We start from the raw sequence: 20,195 nt of genomic DNA, 5'->3' as shown, positions 1-20,195 counted from the left end.
AGTAAATAATAATTGAGGTGTTTTAATGTTATAACTATCATTTAAATAAATACAAATATGATAATTTATAAAATAATAAATAAAATATCAAAAGATACATTTTAATATTTTATTAAATGAAATTATAAATTCACATATTTTAATAATTTTATAAAAATAAAATAATTTAAAATATTTTTAATATATATCCATTCTAATATGATATCATCAAAAATTATTTTTTATTATCACTTTACCATTATAATTATTTTTGAATCCAAATACATAATCTACACTATTCATCTAAACTACTGCTTTTGAATCTAAATACATAATCTACACCATCCATCTAAACTAAGACTCAGTCATCCAAAGGGAGTTTCTAAATAGGATGATCACGATGAGGATGATGATGATGGATGACAGAGGATAGATCCATTGCCGCAAATAAATTAAAAAATTAACGTGCCAGTCAGTCACCGACAGATTTAGGTGAAAAAAAGAAGACCACCTTGACAATTGCATGTGACACCACTGCACGTCTATTGCCATTCTTGTCTCAAAGTCTCAATTCCTATACCCTCCTATCGCACCCGATCCTAAACCCTGCCCAACTCCCCGCTTCAACTTTGCTGCTTCCCACTCTTCTTCTGCTTTCTATTACTTTGGGCTGATAATATGAAGCGGTTAAGGAGAAACCCAGATGAGAGTGACCCGGAAACCAACCCGGATCCTGATGGAGAAGGCTCTTTTTCGAAAGATCAACACGAAAGGAAATGTGGGTTGAGTTCAATGAAGATGATGGGTTTCTTTGTGGTGGCTTTAATGGTTGTTTCAGTTGTTTTCTCGGTATCTATAGTGCTTCAAGACCCACCAAGTGATGGGGTTTTGGAATCTGGTAAAAATGTTAGATTTCTTGATGTTATGGAATCTAGTAAGGAAGAGCAAGTTCTTGAAGTCCAACCCCAGAAAGGTAACTCCAATTCTGTTTTCTATTTCTTTGATTTAAGAAACTATCAACTTCTTTTCTTTTTTTTTTGGGGGGGGGTTATTTCTTCTGAATGAAACCCCAGAAATTAAGTTCATCTGTTATGTTTGTTTTAACATTTAGGACCCTGGAAAGTTTGAATTTTAGTGTTTCTGAATCATTTTTACTGAGTCAATGTGGGAATGTTGCTATGGATTAGTTGTTAACTTTCTCGTCTAAGTGACTAGAATGGTAAGCTAATTGAACTGATTGACGGTAAAAGTAACATCGCAAACCATTTTTACTATCAGAAACTAGTCTATGTACACGACATTTTAAGAGTATAAATGGATGAAATGAACCATTTGCTCTTTGATCTAACATAAAGGGACTAATTTGCCTATTTCTTGAATAAAGGGGCAAAATGCAATCTGACCCCTCGTACAGCATCTCCATGGTACTTTTTACCAACTTGCTTGAAGGTGCTGAATCTCATTATTTGATGATATTGGACCTGTGCAACTATTGTTGAGGAGGCTGAAATTATAGATCCAATGTAAACTGATGCTTTAAACATGGATCATGTCTTTTGTATGCCTTGTAGGTCTACTTTACTGTTATTACCACATTGTGTTTTCCATCGCAAAGCAATGTTACCAATCACAAGTTCCTCTCTATATCAGTTTCTCTCACACAAAGTTGCTGATTGTTGTGTGTTTAATTTGAGTTTTAGCGAAATTAGTTAAGTTTGCTTGAACATCTGTTATTTCCTTGCTTTTTAGCTATTGATTCTTTATATTTATGCTTGAATCTGTTGTTAGATCCCATTGTTGTTGTTCAGAATGTTCCATGTTTCAGTGCACATTTCAAGGTTCGAGTCAAAACTTGATAATAAAATGGTACTGTGCTCTTTTGCCTCTTTATCCACGAAAGTAGTAGTAGGGTTCAAACCTTGGTTCTCTCAACTTACTTACTTTCTTGACCCAACCAGTTTCTCTCCCCCACAGGTCTTTTGATTGTCTTAGACAGCATGGTATCGATTGTCTAGATTATAGTTCTCGATCCATATACGTAAAATCTACTACTTTGTTTTGTAGTTTGTGCTCGCATCAAAAGTTATCCCAACGTTGCTGGTTTTTTAGTTAATTTTTGGCATGAGAATAGATGCATTGGCATTGCTTCCACATGAACCATGGTCCTTGGTTCTCACCTATTTCTTTAGTTTGATTATGGTCAATTCCTGTTTTCTTAATTGAATTCAGATTGATCTTTGTTTTCCTCCTTTTAAGTTGTAGGTCCAGTTGATGATGATGCCCCGTCTATTGAGGTGCGAAAAGATAAACTGCTCGGTGGACTTCTTGCAGCTGGATTTGATGAAACATCTTGTGTCAGTAGGTACCAGTCGGTCTTATACCGCAAAGAATCGCAGCATAAACCTTCACCTTATCTAATCTCGAGGTTACGGAGTTATGAAGCTCTCCATAAACGATGTGGGCCATATACAGAATCATATAACAAAACCTTGGAAAAGCTCAAGACCGGGCATCACCTTGAATCTACAGATTGTAATTATTTAGTATGGATTTCCTTTAGCGGATTAGGAAATAGGATACTGACCCTAGCCTCAGCATTTCTTTATGCTCTCCTTACAAATCGTGTTCTACTTGTTGACCCTGGAACTGATATGGTTGATCTTTTTTGCGAACCATTTCCGGAGGTCTCCTGGTTTCTCCCTCTGGATTTCCCCCTTAAAAATCAATTTGGCAGCTTTGATCAGAAATCTCCTCATTGTTATGGAAGAATGCTGAAGAACAGCTCTTTTGCTAATTCAAGCAAATCGATATTGGCACCTTTTGTATATCTCCATCTGGTTCATGATTACGATGATCAGGATAAGCTTTTTTTCTGCGATGAAGACCAAACTTCTCTCCGTGAAGTACCGTGGTTGATCATGAAAACAGATAACTACTTTGTCCCATCGCTCTTCTTGATCCCGACTTTTGAGCAGGAACTGAGTAATCTCTTCCCGAGAAAAGAAGCAGTTTTCCACTTATTGGGTCGGTATATCTTCCACCCCACGAATCCGGTTTGGGGACTCATAACCCGATACTATCAAGCTTATTTAGCTAAAGCAGATGAAAGGATAGGCATCCAGATCAGGGTCTTTGACACTGGGACCGGTCCATTCCAACATGTTTTGGATCAGATCATTGCTTGTACCTTGAAGGAGAATCTACTGCCGGATATCAGCATGGAAAAGCCAATAATCAATCAATCTCAGAAGTCTAAAGCTGTGCTGGTTACATCTTTGAGTGGAGGTTACTTTGAGAGATTAAGGGACATGTACTGGGAACATCCAACTGTGACAGGGGAGGTCATCGGTTTTTACCAACCGAGCCACGAAGAGTATCAGCAAACAGAGAAGCAGTTTCACAATAGGAAAGCATGGGCCGAAATGTATTTATTGAGCTTGACAGATGTGCTGATCACAAGCTCATGGTCAACTTTCGGTTATGTTGCTCAAAGCCTTGGAGGATTGAAGCCGTGGATTCTGTACAAGCCGGAGAACCGGACGGCCCCAGATCCACCTTGTGGTAGAGTAATGTCAATGGAGCCATGTTTCCATGCCCCACCCTTTTATGACTGTAAAGCCAAAAGAGGCATTGACACAGGTGCAGTTGTTCCTCATGTAAGACACTGTGAGGACATGAGTTGGGGTCTTAAGCTTGTTGACAATGGGAGTGAGTTAAAAGCATAGTTTCCTTATTGTAGAAAGTAAAATATTAAATCAAATATCCCTTAACTTTTCACTCTGTATTTTTTTTAATTTTTGCTTTTAGATTCGTTAATCATATTCATTCACTGGTTCAAGGGATGACTGCTAATTTTTTTTTTAAATAATAAATCGGGTTTACTGCCTCAGCTTGGGGAAAGGAGAAAAAAAATTCGGAAATTGTCGGATTGGATTGTTTAACATTGGGTAAATATATGTTTTGCCTCAATTTTCAAATTTCAATTTGATACTTAAATTCTTTTTTAGTCTTATTAACTGCTTATATTTGCCTAACATTTATTTAGTACTAGTTTGATTAAAATAATCAAGTTCAAGTAGTTAATTAAGCATCAAATTATCACCAAAAATTATTTTTAGCTTTCAAAATTTCACCCCATGAGACACCTATAGAATTATTCTTTTTGCATCACTTTTTGGGACTTCCTGGGGAAAAAAGTTTGAATCATTAAAATATAAAATTAGATTCAAAATATAAAATTAAATACTTGAATTTACATTGTATCATTTTGATCAATATTAAAAATCAAATTAGTTAGATATATGATCTTCGATTTAATCAGTTGATTGGATATATTTTTATAGGCTACCAACTTTTGCCAAAAATCATGCAAATAATTGCCAACTAAAAGACACGAGCTATGTTCAACGCATTTTAATACCCATATATAAACATTGTTTCTGCCTTTATTTCTCGAATCATCTTCCACCAAAAACACCATAACTAAGACCTTGAAATGTGAAAACATGTAAAATATCTTGGCATCAAACATCCAAGATCAACTTACAGGCCATTTTTCAACAAGAAGAAGCATTATCCCAGTTGCAAATCCGAAGAATAATCATTGGATAATATTTCAAACTGAACATACTTCATGTCTGCATTAATATAGAACATAAAACTCATCTTCACTGCCTGACTGTATCTTGGCTCGCTTCAATTCTTCCTCCCTTCACAGAGGATGATATGGTATCCATGTCTGCAACATTAAGTGCGAAAAAACCGAATAATAGTCAAGAGTTTGAAAATTTTTAAGTATGAAGCTGAATAGATGATGAAAATACATACGTAGATTTGAAAGGTGCACTGGTAGCTCCAATGACTGTGTTAAAGGCAACTTCCTGAAACGGACCAGCCATCTTACCCCGCGGAAACCATCCTAAATCTCCACCTTTCTTCCCTGAAGGGCATTCAGAATATTCTTGAGCTACCTGGAAAAAGATATGGCACATTTTTGATGAACACCAGAAATGAGTATTTAGATCAAATGAACCTCAATGATTTGTAGCAAGGATGACAAAGTTCCAAGTAAAAGTACATAACAGCATGAACACATTTAATTGATACTACAAATCCTTGACAATATGCAATCATATAAGCACATACATATGGACTTTTGTAGGCTCACTTGGTACATATCCCAAAGTTCTATCAGAAAATCAACTTCAAAGACTTTATCATGCGTGTGCCATGTATGCCTGCATGCTCAGGCTAGAGAATGATATTAAAACAAAAATAGCACAACCTACAAACCCTTTTTCACTGATTTTCAATCAGTGATTTTCATGTGATTAGTTGATAAGATACTATGCTACTAATAACCACTTCCGATATTTAACTGTATTCCTGATAAGTTGATCAGTTTTCTACCTAAGTATCTTCGAAAATTCCGAAATCCATATATGTTCACCTTTGCAAATTCAGCTGGTGGGACCTTATCACCGTTGCTAAGCCAACCATCTTGCAGTTTCTTGTATGCTTCATTGATCTTCCCTTGCTTCTCACACAAGATGTGCCTTGCTGCACAATCAAAAGAAAATAAAGAACAAGAATTGTGTAAAAGATATGAAATGGAATAAAGTAACAATGCTTCTACAAAAAGGGTAACAGCAAAAGAGACCTTTAACGTAAGTGCAGGTGCCAAGGACATCTCCCTTCCCAGCTTTCCCTTTACCCTTTGAAGCACTTTCATCGCTTCCACCTCCAGCTTGTTTGCCCTTTCCCTTTGCTTCCTTTGATTTTGAGTCCTTCCCCATCACTCAAACCTAATTATAAAAGTACAAATTAGTGTAATTATTTGAGGGATCATGAACCACAAATAAAAAATCATAAGACTGCAAAAGCATTCAGCGCCAAGGAAGAAGTGACTTTCTTCAGTTCTCACTATGTTACTCCAACTTTTCATTTTCCAGAAGTAATTGTGTTAAACACACACATTCAACACTTACTAGGAAATGAGTAGTACCAATGTCCAACACTTAGACCTGAGTCCAAGCAAAATAAATTTCTTGTGTTTGCTTCTTGATTATTTTTCTACTCACCATTTTTGGACAAAAGGATTTTCTGTACTAAATTTGGCTTGTTTCTCTAGCAATTTTTAATATTACAAACAACCCCAATACAAAAGCTTTTAAAAGTTACAAGGGACTATAATTCTATCTTCCTCTTTTGTAAAGCTGTTGGTAATAAATTACATAAATTATATAATCAATGCCATTGAATAAGAAGATCAATTTTTTGGCGAAGACGTGGAAATATTAATTCCATGAAATCAAATTGGCTAGGGTCTTCATAGATCTAACCATGTACAGTTATGTTATTTTTAATACTTAATGGCATTGATATATAATAAATATATGGAAGTATGAGCTTGGAAAAACTTTTGAATTGAAAAAAATAACTTTAGGGTGAGTGATAGTAACCCATATGAGTACGGTTCGACACACACATGATCATTTATTCTAAAAGTTTTTAGATATATTGATCCTACCCTGATATCTATGTTCGAATATAAGTCAAATACACATATCGAACCAAAAGAAAATGAGTTCAAAAAACATGGTCCCGAAGAGGGAGATTGGGAGAAAAGGATAATTGTCTCCTATAATTTATCCCAAACAATAAGTTCCTATATCTTCACCCACTGTTTTCAGAACCAGCCTGGACTGGCTGATCGGACCGGGAATTGGTCCAGGTACCAGTATGGAATAAAGGGTTGGACGTGTTGATCACAAACCAGTAAAAGCCAGTTGAACCAGTTTTCTCTTTTTCTTAAATTTTATGTTTTTTCTGTTAATTTATTCAATTGAACCGGACAAACCAGTTGGACGGGAACCGGTGATCTGACCAGTTCGACCACCAGTCCAGTTCTTAAAACCTTGTCTACACCTATAATATTACTTCTTTTCTCCATCGGGAAAAAACCATATGATTTTATACACTTCATTTCCAGCAAAACTCATCCAATATAAGCAATCCTAGTTATTGCAGTTAACTTCCTAATTCACCCTTACGAAACCAAAACTTTAGGGTACCCAATAATTCCAATTTCATCAACAATTTATTTACTTTTACCCTAACTCACTAACCTAATTCAATTCATCACAAGAGCAATTATATCAATATCAAAATTAAACAGTATGCAAACACTTTTGTCAAAGTAAATACTAACAACACAAAAAACCCGCAAATTACCCAAAAAACATCTGAAGATAGAGGAAAAGGAGAGAAATTAACAAAGGCGAAAGTTTTTATTGAAGAAGAATGAATTAAAAATAAGAAGAAACTGAAAAGAGATAAAAGAGAGGGATGTGGGTGTTGGATATATTTTACCTTGCGTGGACTTTGAACACTATCAAAGAATCTAAGAGCACAAAAACACAAGATGATGCTTCAGATTAGTGTCTGCGCACTCAGGCTTTCATAAAGCCAGAAGGTATATGAGTTCTTTTAAGGAATTTGAGGTTGAGCCATTGGTTTTCTACGTAAATGACGTTATTACCCTATTCAAATTTGGGCCTATGCCCAATAGGGAATTGGAAGTTCGGTTCAATTCCTTACCATTCCCACCATTTTCTTATCTCCGTGGTATTCAGAGTACAGAGCCTGTTTTATATGCGTGCACATGTTATAACTAGTAAATCAAAATTCGTGATTATTATTAGCAAATTTTTTTCATAGAGGTTAACTTATTAAATAAGATTTATTTGATCTATTTGAACTAGCACGATTCATGAAAAATATGAAAAAGTTTATCTACTTAGAGCTAGTTTGGCAATGCTTTTGAAAAGTGCTGTGAAAAAGTGCTTTTGAGAAGTGCTTTTTAAAAAGCTTTTAAAAAGTTTGATTTAAAATTTGAGTGTTTAATATTGCTGTTAAAAAGTACTTTTGAGAAATAAAATATCCATTTTAGACATGTTATTATAAAGTAACAAATATGTATTTAAATAATATTTAAATTAGTTAATATTATTATATTTTAGTAAGAATATAAAAAAATTATTATAACTTCTTGTTAATATTTTAATATATAAAATATAAATTTTAAATATTTTTAAGCAATAAATATCAATTATTTATAAAATTTAATTAGAATATATAAACTATATTTTAAATATTTAAATATAACTATTAAATATTTGTAATTAGTATTTTAAAAATTATTTTTAATTAATGATTTTAACACATTTGTAATTAAGTGACAAAAAAAAAGAGAAAGTACTATGTTATTGGAGGGGTGAAAAAGTAATTAAACATTAAAAGTGCTTTTGGGAGAGGAAAAGCTAAAAATTTTAGCTTCTCCTTTTTAGAAGTGCTTTTCAAAAACACTTCTGAAAAGCTAAAAATTTCAGCCAAAAGCAGTTTGTTCTGCACAGCTTTTCTTCCAGAAGTGCTTTTGGAGCCAAAAGTGCTTTTGAAAAATAATGCAGAACTGGCCCTTAAAGTTTCGATGGCTAAGTAAAACATTTCAGTAATTAATATAGATATTAAGAGATAAAAATGTATAGAGTTTCAATTCTTTAAATCTCTTTGTAGATAGACACAAATCCCAACTGTTAATGTAACTCAATCTGTATGTTGGATTTGGAGGAGCTAAACTATAATTAGAAGCATTCCCACTCATTTGTAATTACTCGTAAAAATTGAATATGATTAAGAACATTTACTCAAACACTTTATGTGTGTTGCTTTCTTGTGATATATTTATGTTCTTTCGTCGCTTTTTTTGTCTTTGAGTTGCTTTTACTTTATTTTTGGTGCCTTCGGATAATTTTTGTTGAGAATTTTTACTTTCTGAGGGTTAGGCTGATTTAGGTGAATTTGAACCTAAAAAATTGTTTAAAGTCACACATATTGCAAGGCTAAAGTTTTAGCCTTGTGACTGTGGCATGACTCATGGACAAGTCTACAAGTCACAATGTGGAAAAGTAAGCACAGTGGACTCTTGCGAACGAGATGTACCAATGAGCAAAACAATTTAAATTAGGCAACGTTTGAACCCAAGAAAAATATTCCGAGGGGCGAAACTACCCGATAGAGAGACTAGTTAGGATAAAGATGTATAGAGTTTAAGTCTATTAGGGCTCTCATTTTGTAGATAGATGCAAATCTTAATTGTCGATGTAACTTAATCTATACCATTGAATTTGAGGGAGCTCAACTATAAATAAAGGTCTTTCTTCTCATTTGTAATCATTTAGCTATAATTCATCGTAGTAATTGAATAACTATTGAGAGCATTTACTTAAACACATTATGTGCATTGCTTTCTTGTGACATTTTTCTGTTCTTTAGTTGCTATTTTGTCTTTGAGTTGCTTTTGCTTTATTTTTTGTACCTTGAGAGAATTTTTATCTAGAATTCACACTTTGTGAAAGTTAGGTTGACTTAGGCAGATTTAAACGTAAGAATTGTCTAACGCTATACGAATTGTGAGATTTAAGTCCAATGAAACATGCTTCTATGGATAAATTAGTTAATGTTTGAATATGTATGTATTTTTTTAAAAAAAATAAAATTTAGTCATTATATTTTAATTTTGAGATATTGAGTTTTTATATTTTTTTATTATTTTAAATTTTGATTCTTTGTCTAATTTTGTAATTATAAAAAATATAAAATATCATTTTTAGTCCTCAATGTTTACAATTTTTTGTCAATTTGATCATTATTTTTTAAAATTACATAAATAATTTTAAAAAATAAATTATTATATTTTCAGTAAAATATATGAAAATTTAAAAAACTATATATTTTTAAAAAATCATTTAAAAATTTCAAAACATTATAAAATAAAAAATTCAAAAAATTATGTTCTTTATAGAAATTTTTTTTCTAAAGTTTGAGCTATTCGTTCATTTAGTATTAAATCAATTTTAATATAATTTTCAAATTAAATTTGAGACTATAAAGTGAACTATATAAGACATAATTCTATAACAAGAGCAATGTAGTAAAATTTACTTTTAAGTAATATTATATTTCGTCAACTAAACATTTAAATATTATATTTCAACCAAATGAATCAAATAAGGTAATATTATATTTCACCCATAATATTACATTTTCCTAATCTTATCCTACATTCAACTTTTTGATTTAAAAGTTAAAAAAATTAATTGTTTAATGTTAGTTTTACCATCAAAAAACAGTTTAAACAACCAATGCCAACCGGGCCAACATTGTGTAGATTTAAGGGCGAGAATAAGCTCGATATTTGTAATTTGTAAAATTGAGTTCGAAAATCTTCTTTAAAATTCAAATTTGTTTATTAATTACATCAATTTAGATACTATTATCTGAATTTAAATGAATTATTTGTTGAATATTTAAATTATGATATACTCAAGTCAAAAAATAAATAATAAATTCAAATATCAAAATCAAAATCTCAATCCAAATCCAAATCCATTATCTTGAAATAAAGCAATTTCATATTCATTATCCAAGTTTGTATGTTGTATCTAAAAAATAAAAGAGAAATCAATAACAAAGATATTAAAATTAATATATTTGCATATATTGGGTTAATATTTTTTTTTTGAATTTGAGCTTAGTAATTAGTCTTATATTGGGACTTGAAATTTTTAATCAAGTTAATCTTTAATTTTTTTAAAAATTTTAAAGTTCGAGTTCTAATATTAGAATAATTGCCAGTTAAAAAATTAATTTGAGTAAAAAAATTTAAATCCTAAAGTAGAATTAATTATCAAATTTAATAATTAAGTTGATTAAAAAAAATTTAGATCCGAATATAAAAATAATTGTAAAATTGAAGCGTAATTTAACCGGCAAATATTTTAATTTTCTTGCAAGTTTCTGGTAGAAGGGTAGAAGCGTAATTTGAGTATGGGTCAGAAATGAATAAAGAAGGCTGGACACTTGTTCCCGACGTAACAGCACTTTGGGACACCCCCAAACAAACACTACCTGCCACAATCATTCCCTATTCCAACGTCCACATCTCATCTCAATCCCAGCCGTCAAATTTCCACTGTCGGTTGCAATCTCAAAATTAGAATCCTTTTCCAGTTAAGATCATCCTACTAAAAACCCATTACACTAAATTCGATTACACCGGATTAGATACCGTTGCTTTGATTCATAATTTCCAAATTCATTCAGAATTTATTACAAGTACAAAACAAAGATCACAGAGCAACAAAAGCAAAGAAAAAGGAAAATCTGAGTTAGTACATTTTTAAATTCAAATAAATAAATATTCTTCTTGATTTGCTTACAAGCCTACTCTCTCAGTCTTTCTCTTGTAGCTGCTTTCTTGTGGTACGTTTTGCTTTCTATTTTTTCTCCATTTTCAATATAAGTTAGTGTTTCTTTCTCTAAACTTTTTTAAAAAATTCATGCTTCGGTCTTCCTTTTTGGTGGTTTTGGAAACAGGATTGCTAGATTTGAGCTCCGAAAGTATTGCATTTACAGGGTAACTATCAGATCTAGTTTAAATTTGTTAAATGTGAAATGCTTTCTTTTGTTTATTTTCCTTTTTGGCGCCATGCCTGTTACCTGTTGATTTCAATTTTCAGCAGATCAAGAAGTTTAGAGTTAATTACTTTAATTTCTTTAAGTTTTTGAAAATTGGTTTTGAATTCGTTGGGATTCTTCTTAGCTGATTCGGGTAATTCGCTTTGCTGAGCTTTTTTTCCTTCTTTTTTTGGGTGGGTGGGGTTGTAATTGTTTCTAAAATTTCTGTTTTATTTTTATGTTTCACTTTTGTAATGAAATCATTTAATTTAGTATGAGATAAATCTCAAAAACTACACATGAATTTTGATCCAATCTGTAATTTGATACATCAACTTTGATTTGGTGCAATTATAACTTTGATTGTGGTCCAAATGTATAAAACTTTAATTTAGGTTCTACTCAGTGGGGATCTTGGCATTAAGTTTTGGGGGCCTAAGTAAAATTTTAAAAACTTCGAGGTTTTAGTGAGGATTTTCATAAATTTTGGTAGTTCTAATTAGAACTTTCAATATTTTTAGAGGTTTTATGAAAATTTTAATATTTTTGAAGAGTCTAATTGAAATTTTAAAAAATTTCAAAGGTTTAATAACAATTTTAAAAAATTGTTTGGGGGAGCCAAGGCCCCCTAGGCCCTAATAAGGATCCGCCTCTGGTTCAATTGTTTAAAGGAATAAATGCCTCAATTTATTTTTATATTAGATAATATAATTATTTGTATCTCAATATGTATACTTAAAATGGTGCTAGATTGATGATTGTGTTAGTAATTTGCAAAAATTGAATGAAACTAATATTTTAGATATAAAATTGCATAAAATCAAAGCTCATGTATAGCATTTTACATTGAATCAAAGTTCATGTGTAGTTTTGAGATTTATCTCATTTAGTATTAATGTATGCTCAAGCTATTACGACATAGAATGATGCTGAAGTCGATTACAGGTATTTGCAGTTTCACGGGATCTTCATGTAATGGGAAAATCTCCCGGAAAATGGATTAAGACTGTGCTTTTTGGAAAGAAACCTTCCAAATCTAGTTATCCTAAAGGAAGGGAGGTAATATTTTACTGCTAATTACTACTAAACAGCAAATATCATGTTATTTATATTTGAAAGCAGTGGTAAATTCTTGTTTGCAATGCTGTTAATTAGAGTTTCCTATAAGCTAGATGGGGGACAGATCCATAGTCGGGGCTGTTGCCACCATTGAAATCCTAAAGGCCCTAGGAGAGTTGGAGTATATTTAATAAATAGCTAGATTTTACGTATACCCCACTGAAATTGAAAAGAAAAATGATATGCATATTACATGTTTATAAATGTTTATTGATTTGCTTTGCAAAATAATAAGGTCTTATTAGAAATCCTATCACACGTATATGTATGTGGAAACCACGAAATTAGAACACAAATTACAATAAATAGTGAAAGGTATAATTTGGAACTAACTAAAGTGATACAATTGTTTATCATGGATACAATTGTTAATAAATAACAAATATACAACAACTTTATATAACAAATATACTTATTAAAGTTTCATATAAAAAATAAAAATTGCTTTAATTTTGGTAAAAGAAAAAGTTTTATATGCATGGTGTTCTTGGTTCAAATTTCATTATGAACAAATTTTTATTTTTTTATAAAAAATCAAAAACACCAATAAAATCACTTAGCTTACTTTGCATATAAAAGAGTTTTTTTTGATAAATCCCTAACTGAGTTGGTGGCCGGTTGATGGGTGACACCAATTCAATAAAGGTCTTTATAAATAGTATAGATAAATAATTGATGGAGGTAATAAAATATGCCTGATACAATTAAAATGTAAATATTATATTAAAACAAAGCTTTTGTTTAATGATAAAGTTAATATTTTATTAACCTAAATAACATAGGTTCAAATAAAACTTCATGCAAAATTTTTATTAGGGTTTTTTTTAAAGAAATGAAAAGATTAAAATACTCTCAAATACTATAACTTTTTTTTAATTATGGAAGTGAATTTCCGTAATTTCATTGACTGAGTTGGTGTTTGGTTGACTCTTGGCACCAATTCAGTGAGGGACTTAAAGAATAGAATAGATATACAATTGATGGAGATAATAAATTGTGCATATTAAAATAGAAGTGTATAAAATATATTAAAATGAAGCTTTGGTTGAGTGATAAATTTAGTATTTTTGTTAATTCAATTGGATTTGGTTCAAATCTCACTATATACATATTTTATTGGTTTTTGTTAAAATGAAAAGACTAAAATACCCTCAAATAATGTAATTTATTTTAATTATATAGGGGTATTTCCATAATTTCCCTAACTGAGTTAAGAGTGACACCAACTCAATAAAACACAAATAGTATAGATTTGTAAATAATTAGTCTTATAATAATTTTATTTTGAGAGACCATAAAGAATTTAGAAAATAACCAAGTAAAAAATCTGAGATTTAGTTTTAAACGGTGGGGTGGGGCAAACTAATACAAATTAGAAGATACATTATAAATTAATTCCCTTAAAAAAATATATAAATTAATTCACTGCAAAATAAAAAAAGTTTTGTTTCTACGTAAAATAACAAATTAAAAACTTGTTAACAAAAAAGGAGATAAAAAGATACTAATGGTTTGGTCTCTTATTCCCATCCATCAATCAGAATATAATAACTATGCTCTATGTTTCTTCGTTGGACTGTTGTTTGCAGAAGGTTGACAATGACAGCCAGGTATTGGTTGCAGCCAGGGCATCAGAAAGTGATTTGGCTGTGGCTCCTCCCTTCTCTTCACAGCTCAATCCTCATACTACTGAGAGAGATGAAAGGAGATTAGAATTGGAGAACAAGGAAACTGCAAATATCTCACATGATGATGAGACATCACTGCCAATGAGTCAAGACATAGATTCTCTGAAGTTCACTCTTCAGGATTCACCTTCTAATCCTGAAAGGATAAAGCACGAACAATCGGCGACCCTGGTGCAGGCTGCTTTTAGGGGTTACCTGGTATTGTTATCCTATTCTTTGTGGATTTTTAGTATCAATTTTAAGAGTTTACATAACCAAGGAATAACCTTTAGCAGATATCATAGCCAAACTGACATCAGCTTTTTATGTGAAGGCTCGCCGAGCGTTCTGGGCACTCAAAGGGATTATAAGGCTGCAAGCACTTATTCGTGGCCACTTGGTTAGGAGACAAGCTATTTCTACTTTGTGCTGTATGATGGGAATTGTCAAGTTACAAGCTCGCGTTCGTGGACAAATGGTCAGACATTCTGATTGTGTCCACGAATTGCAGAAAAAATGCAATCAAATAAACCTTCTGGTAAATATGTTCGAGCACTCTTATCATCTGGGAACTTCTTTTAACAAATGCAGTCATCTTGGTTGCTAATCTTTTAAATTTGATTTACGATTGCTATTCTTGTCTTTCACATTTATTAGTTATACCTTATACCATTTCCGTTTACTTGGAATATTCTACTTCCAATAATCACTATATGCGTGATATGGTATATGTGAATTTTCAAGTGTAGATTGTTATTTCCACTTTTTTCACTCACTCTTTGTGCATTGAATTTGTATATACATTCAAAAAATAAGTAGGCTAGCTTCTTTTAATAGTTTAATCTTTTTATGGTTCTCTGGCAGGAGAGCAAGCTTGTAGTTTCTCTTGGATTTAATATGCCCTCACACATTGGAAAGTTGTCAGGACATGCTTTTGTTCGTAAGGTATCTAAGTATTTCTAATAAATTAACCGGAAATAATAGAATTATTAATACATGCATTCATATTGTCATGTTTTCTAATATTAATTTTGGGGTCAATGTGGTTTTGCTACTTGAATCAAATTGATTGATGGAAATACATAAAACTACTATTTTGTTCCTGTTCAGCAAGCTTCAACATGCTAAATTGCCTTCTAGTTCAGACAGTTTTCCATTGCATTAATTTTAGGTAGGCGCAAGAGTACTGCCTACCTTCCATAGTACCTTTTAGGAAATTGGAATCTGTGCACCCAGAAATATTGTTCATCGGAGACATTTGGCAGTAAGCATGCATTACTTTATTCTAACGTAAATCTATCATCTTTTTCTTTTCCTTTGTTTCTCCATGGCACCTACAAATGTGGGTTTTAAGAAGGGTTTGGCAAGTTGACCAATAGTTAGCTACCACCTATCGCTAGACATGATTTCTTAAATTGGAATATCATTTGAGTTGTCCCTGTCCTTTCACCTTCTTTTTCCCTATTAATTTGGGCATGTGACTTCTGTTTGTTTCTTTAGCTCATTGCTTCATCACCAACCGTAATGCCTTTGCGCCTCCGTTATGATGTTGGGGAACCAAATTCTGTCTGGATCTGGTTAGAGCGTTGGTCAGCATCCTGCTTCTGGAAACCAGTTCCTCAACCAAAGAAAATCTCCAACACTAAATTCCAGAAGAAGAAGGTTAATGGTCAAACTGTTGAAATGGATACAGGTCGAGCAAAACGTAGTGTCCGCAGGATTCCTTCCTCAAATATGGATAGTACGTCTGTTCAAGCAACCTCTGAATTTGATAAGCCCAAGTGTAACCCGAGGAAAATTTTCGGCCACCCAGCTGGGCCCGTGCAGGAAAACCCACAAAATGAGCTTGAAAAGGTTAAACGCAATTTGAGAAAGGTTCATAATCCTGTAGTAGAACATTCATTGCAGTCAGAGTTTGAATTTGAAAAGCTAAAGAGTTTGGAGAAGGTCTCAAGTACTCCGGACCTTGATATTGTAGAAGAGAGCCTGAAAAGGTCAGCTGAGAAGACTAGCAAAGAGGCGGCCATGACAGCTAATAATTCAGCTGATAAAATGAAGAAAGAGATGGCGCTGACAGTAAATAGCTCAGTTGAGAAGAGGAAGAAAGAAATGGCAATGGCAGTAAATAGCTCAACTGAGAAGATGAGTCGAGAGATGACAACTGTAAATATCTCAGCTGAGGGACTGAACAAGGAGATGGCTGTGACAGTGAATGGGTCATCCGAGATTATAAAGAAACAGGTTACCACAGCAACTTCAGAATCACCCGAGATTGAAACTATGCCATGGCCATTATGGATGAATGAGACAACGGATTCATTGCATGCTGATTGTGCTGCCGTTGACTCAAAGCCTTCGATAGATATAACTATTAAAGATGAGAATTCTCCCATAACAAATGTGGAGTTAAAGAGGAAGGACGGATCCGTGAATAATGAGCCGCAGCTCCAGAAGTCCGGCAAGAAAGCTTCTAATCCTGCAAAACAAGTTGGCACAGAAAATGGACATCAGAACAGTCCTGTACTGCCAAGCTACATGGGAGCTACTGAATCTGTCAAGGCTAAGCTGAGACTACAAGGCTCTCCTCGCTCTGGCCAGGATGGAGATGAAAAAAGTAACCTCAGTCGTCGCCAGTCTTTGCCATCCCCAGCCAATAGTAAACTCAGCTCACATTCACCAAGGACACAGAGACTGGTTCATTCAGGGAAAGTGGAGAACAAAAGAGACAGATCCGCTTTATCATCCCGAGATGGAAATGGTATAAACTGCTAATTATTGGTTAGAACTTATCAGTTCTACACATAAGTTGTCTGAAATTTCACAGGTCTCAATCACTCAGTTCATAGTAAAAGTACTATGGAGGCCCTTCTATCAGGAGCCAATCGCACTCAAAAATGGGTAAATTAGTCTTAATATATTAAACCAAAGAGCAAACTGGTGTTTTTGATAAAAGTTTTATCCATTTTGACTGTTAAAAATTGGTCTCTAGTAATTTCGTTAGCTAGTTCAGTTTTTAACAGTAAAAATGGATGAAATTTTTAACGGAAAAAAAGAAATTGCTCTTTATTTTAACATATTAGGGTTAATTTATCCAATTTTTAAATATATAATTTCTAGTACAAGAATCTCCTTTATACTTTAGCAAGGTCAGATATTACAATTTTTATTTTCCCAATAACATCTTTTTTTATGTTGGATTTTGCAGCGAAAGCAACACAAGTGGAGTGGAGGAGGTGATTTTGTGTTGCGTTAAGGGGTTGAAGATTCATATGCTTTGCGGATATTTGTATTTATTCTTTGATGTAGGATAAAAGAAGTATGCTATGAAACTGAAACAGGGTATTATACCCGAAGGTGTGTGCTGCTGGCCGATTGCCTCTAAAGTTTTCTTTTTCTGGGTGTTTGTGTATAGAAATAGAATACGGTTTGAACTTTCAGCTATTAAAATTTGGGTAAAGTACCTAAGTTGTCTGTATCTGTTTTTGTGGGTTTGTTTTTACAAAACTCTAATATTCAATGAAGATTTTGTTTTTATTGAAATCTTCTAATGCGATTTGTTGGTATTTACGAGAATATATTATTAACTTTGTTGATATGCTTTACAATAATTTATTTGTCTATCTATATTAGCTCAATTGTTAGCCACTTGGTACGATCAAATTTGCATCACTTCTTAATTCTGAAAGAAATCTTTTTTATCAAATATATTACGAAATTAAAATTTACAGATAACAGCCCGATGTTCTTAAACTTGTTGAGAATTGAGAATCCAAGAAAATTTAGATGCTTATATTATAAATTTTAGTCTTCTCTTTTCATATAAAGTAAATCAAATTTAGTAAAATAAATCATTAAACTTGATCATGGATTGAATCCATACAAAATTTTAGGCTCAAATCCTGCTTGGAAAATAAGTTTAAAGTTTTGCCTTAGCTCGACTCAAATTAAAAATGTTAAACCCGAGTTCATATATGTAGACATCTACATATCTACCCATCTATAAAGCAGGGGCGAAGCCAGAATAAATATTTAGGGAGGGCCGAATAAAATTTTAATTTTTTATGATTTATATTTGTAATAGGCCCATTTCACCCGGGCCTTTAGACTTATAAACTAAATGCAAAAAAACCAAAAAATAATAAAAATCAATAAAACAGTCTATAACCCCTTAGCCCATTACAAAACCCAATACCCAATAATAAAATTAAGCCCAAAATTTTACAAGCAGACACAAAAGAATAATAAACCCTAAGCCCAAACCATGCTTGCAGCAAACCCTAGCCCCGTCTACCCTCGGGCCGCAAGCAGCCACCAGTGACTTCACGCTTCACCCCCATAATGGCCTCCACACGCGCCACCCTCTAGCTGTACCTGCAACAGACTAACAAACGAAAACAACCACAAGCAATGGACAGCAAATAGCAACAAATGACAGCAATGAAATTTGGATTTCTTTTTATTTATTTATTTTATTTATTTTGGCTATAAAACTGAATGAAACGATGTAAAATAGAGAGAACAGACGCATATATGAAAAAAGAAATCAATTCAAAAAGAGTTTACCAAAGGTGATTCGTAGATTATGTCTCTGCTCTTATTCTTGTTTTTTTTTTACTTTATTTTGAATCTATTCGACGAATCTAAAAAAATAGAGGGTTTACCATTGAGAGTTCGCCTTCGGAGTCCTCATCTTCTTCGTCTAAATCGAAGTCTAAGTGAGGATTTCGGGGTTGAAATTGGCATATGTGGCTTTAATCGGTTTAGAACGGGCTTCGCTCACCGCCAATCACCGGTCACGGTAACGTGTGGTGGCTGGGCAGAAGGTTCATGGTTCAGCCGAATGAATAAGGAGAGGTTTAGTTTAGCTTTTTTTTTTTTTTATTTTGTTAAAGTGGCTGAATGATTGATTTTAGGTTTTTTTTTAGGCTTGACTTTGTATAGAGTTTGAAACGGTGCCGTGTAGAGGGGGGGAAGATCCGCGCGCAAGCCCGATCCATAGGCTGGATCCGTGCTTTGGCGCTTCGAATGGTCAATTTGCACGGCTAATCCTTCGCCTTCGCGCAGACTTTTAATTGATCCTTAGTTACATTTTATTTTATTTCAAATTTGTCCTAGAATTTGCATGTCTTTGCATTTTAGTCCGCGTCCAAACGCCATGTTTTGGGATCTGGAATATTTTCAGCTTTGATCCCTGAAAATTCGCGCGTATTGCACTTTAGTCATTATTTCAATTTCAATAGCTTTTTTTTATTAATTATCCCTCTAGTTTGATGTTATTTCAATTAAGTTTTTTTCATTTCAATTTGTATAATTCACTATTTTTTATATTTATTTGGCATTCATCTCTTAATTTTTTTATACATTTTAAATTACTTTGATAAATTACTTTATTTTTATTATAAAATTATTATTTTAAAATCACCTTTTATATATCATATTGTTTTAAAATTTTGTATAATCTTTAATTTAAATTACCTATATATTAGTATATATATAATTTATATTAAAATTAGTTTTATTTTATAAGCAATATTAATTCTAAATTATTTTTATTTTATAAGCAATATTAATTCTATGTTATTCTATATATATAATTTCTTTTAAATCTATTTATATATATTTCCTCTCAAATTTATTATGTATATAGTTTATTCTTTAAAAACATACTTTATCATATTTTTGTTATTTAAAATTCTTTCATGGACTATTACCCCATTATATATTATTTATGTTTTTTATTATTATATGTATATAATCAATTTTAAATAGATATGTTTTGTTTTTTAAAGATATTTTGTATATTATTTGCTCCAAACTTCTTTTTTTTTTCATAATGTTTACTTTAATCATCTATATATTATTAATTTATTGTTCTTCTATTATGTGTTGTTCATTTGTAAATTTTCATATATT

General features: G+C 32.3%; 3 protein-coding genes and 1 long non-coding RNA gene across 7 annotated transcripts; 2 read left to right on the top strand and 2 right to left on the bottom strand.

Moving 5' to 3' along the window:
- The first annotated feature begins 297 nt into the window (after positions 1-297).
- On the top strand, positions 298-3,756 carry LOC107926693 (galactoside 2-alpha-L-fucosyltransferase). 2 transcript variants are annotated; one of them, XM_016857586.2, is made up of 2 exons: positions 298-952; positions 2,242-3,756. In XM_016857586.2, exons 1-2 carry the CDS (start codon positions 658-660, stop codon positions 3,702-3,704), a joined length of 1,758 nt encoding a protein of 585 aa, XP_016713075.1. In that variant the 5' UTR covers positions 298-657; the 3' UTR covers positions 3,705-3,756. The 2 variants fall into 2 exon arrangements, with proteins under 2 accessions (XP_016713075.1, XP_016713073.1); XM_016857584.2 differs by having other exon boundaries at positions 310-952; positions 2,236-3,756.
- Positions 3,757-4,404: 648 nt separating this feature from the next.
- LOC107926585 (peptidyl-prolyl cis-trans isomerase NIMA-interacting 4) lies at positions 4,405-7,636 on the bottom strand. Its single transcript, XM_016857469.2, has 5 exons — positions 7,351-7,636; positions 5,639-5,783; positions 5,429-5,538; positions 4,807-4,949; positions 4,405-4,717 (listed from the first exon to the last, which is right to left on the bottom strand). The coding sequence occupies exons 2-5, from the start codon at positions 5,772-5,774 to the stop codon at positions 4,675-4,677; spliced, it is 432 nt and encodes a 143-aa protein (XP_016712958.1). The 5' UTR covers positions 5,775-5,783; positions 7,351-7,636; the 3' UTR covers positions 4,405-4,674.
- Positions 7,637-10,910: 3,274 nt separating this feature from the next.
- LOC107926698 (protein IQ-DOMAIN 31) lies at positions 10,911-17,822 on the top strand. Of its 3 annotated transcripts, none has more exons than XM_016857593.2 (8): positions 10,911-11,301; positions 11,416-11,455; positions 12,442-12,555; positions 14,205-14,501; positions 14,617-14,820; positions 15,147-15,227; positions 15,783-17,040; positions 17,488-17,822. In XM_016857593.2, the coding sequence occupies exons 3-8, from the start codon at positions 12,472-12,474 to the stop codon at positions 17,517-17,519; spliced, it is 1,956 nt and encodes a 651-aa protein (XP_016713082.2). In that variant the 5' UTR covers positions 10,911-11,301; positions 11,416-11,455; positions 12,442-12,471; the 3' UTR covers positions 17,520-17,822. The 3 variants fall into 3 exon arrangements, with proteins under 3 accessions (XP_016713082.2, XP_016713083.2, XP_016713084.2); XM_016857594.2 differs by having other exon boundaries at positions 10,962-11,301; positions 14,208-14,501; XM_016857595.2 differs by lacking the exon at positions 15,147-15,227 and having other exon boundaries at positions 10,962-11,301.
- A 504-nt stretch (positions 17,823-18,326) lies between these two features.
- Positions 18,327-19,519, bottom strand: LOC107926699 (uncharacterized). The gene is made up of 2 exons (XR_001692243.2): positions 18,944-19,519; positions 18,327-18,663 (listed from the first exon to the last, which is right to left on the bottom strand). It is a non-coding gene; the product is annotated as an uncharacterized lncRNA (long non-coding RNA).
- Between the last annotated feature and the right edge of the window lie 676 nt (positions 19,520-20,195).

Source organism: Gossypium hirsutum, chromosome A07 (genome assembly GCF_007990345.1).
Source record: "Gossypium hirsutum isolate 1008001.06 chromosome A07, Gossypium_hirsutum_v2.1, whole genome shotgun sequence".
In the NCBI taxonomy this organism is placed as follows: domain Eukaryota; kingdom Viridiplantae; phylum Streptophyta; class Magnoliopsida; order Malvales; family Malvaceae; genus Gossypium; species Gossypium hirsutum.
The sequence above is the reverse complement of the archived record's forward strand: the minus strand, read 5'-3'. Positions and strand labels throughout refer to the sequence as shown.

Excerpts from the sequence above, each read along its gene's own strand:
- LOC107926585 (XM_016857469.2), bottom strand. The coding sequence starts at position 5,774 with ATGGGGAAGGACTCAAAATCAAAGGAAGCAAAGGGAAAGGGCAAACAA. Across the intron at positions 4,950-5,428 it reads CACCAGCTGAATTTGCAAAG|GTAGCTCAAGAATATTCTGA; the intron begins GTGAACATATAT and ends ATCTTTTTCCAG. Across the intron at positions 4,718-4,806 it reads AGTGCACCTTTCAAATCTAC|ACATGGATACCATATCATCC; the intron begins GTATGTATTTTC and ends TTAATGTTGCAG.
- LOC107926698 (XM_016857593.2), top strand. The coding sequence starts at position 12,472 with ATGGGAAAATCTCCCGGAAAATGGATTAAGACTGTGCTTTTTGGAAAG. Across the intron at positions 14,502-14,616 it reads CTGCTTTTAGGGGTTACCTG|GCTCGCCGAGCGTTCTGGGC; the intron begins GTATTGTTATCC and ends TTTTATGTGAAG. Across the intron at positions 15,228-15,782 it reads GACATGCTTTTGTTCGTAAG|CTCATTGCTTCATCACCAAC; the intron begins GTATCTAAGTAT and ends TTGTTTCTTTAG.
- LOC107926693 (XM_016857584.2), top strand. The coding sequence starts at position 658 with ATGAAGCGGTTAAGGAGAAACCCAGATGAGAGTGACCCGGAAACCAAC. Across the intron at positions 953-2,235 it reads TGAAGTCCAACCCCAGAAAG|TTGTAGGTCCAGTTGATGAT; the intron begins GTAACTCCAATT and ends CCTCCTTTTAAG.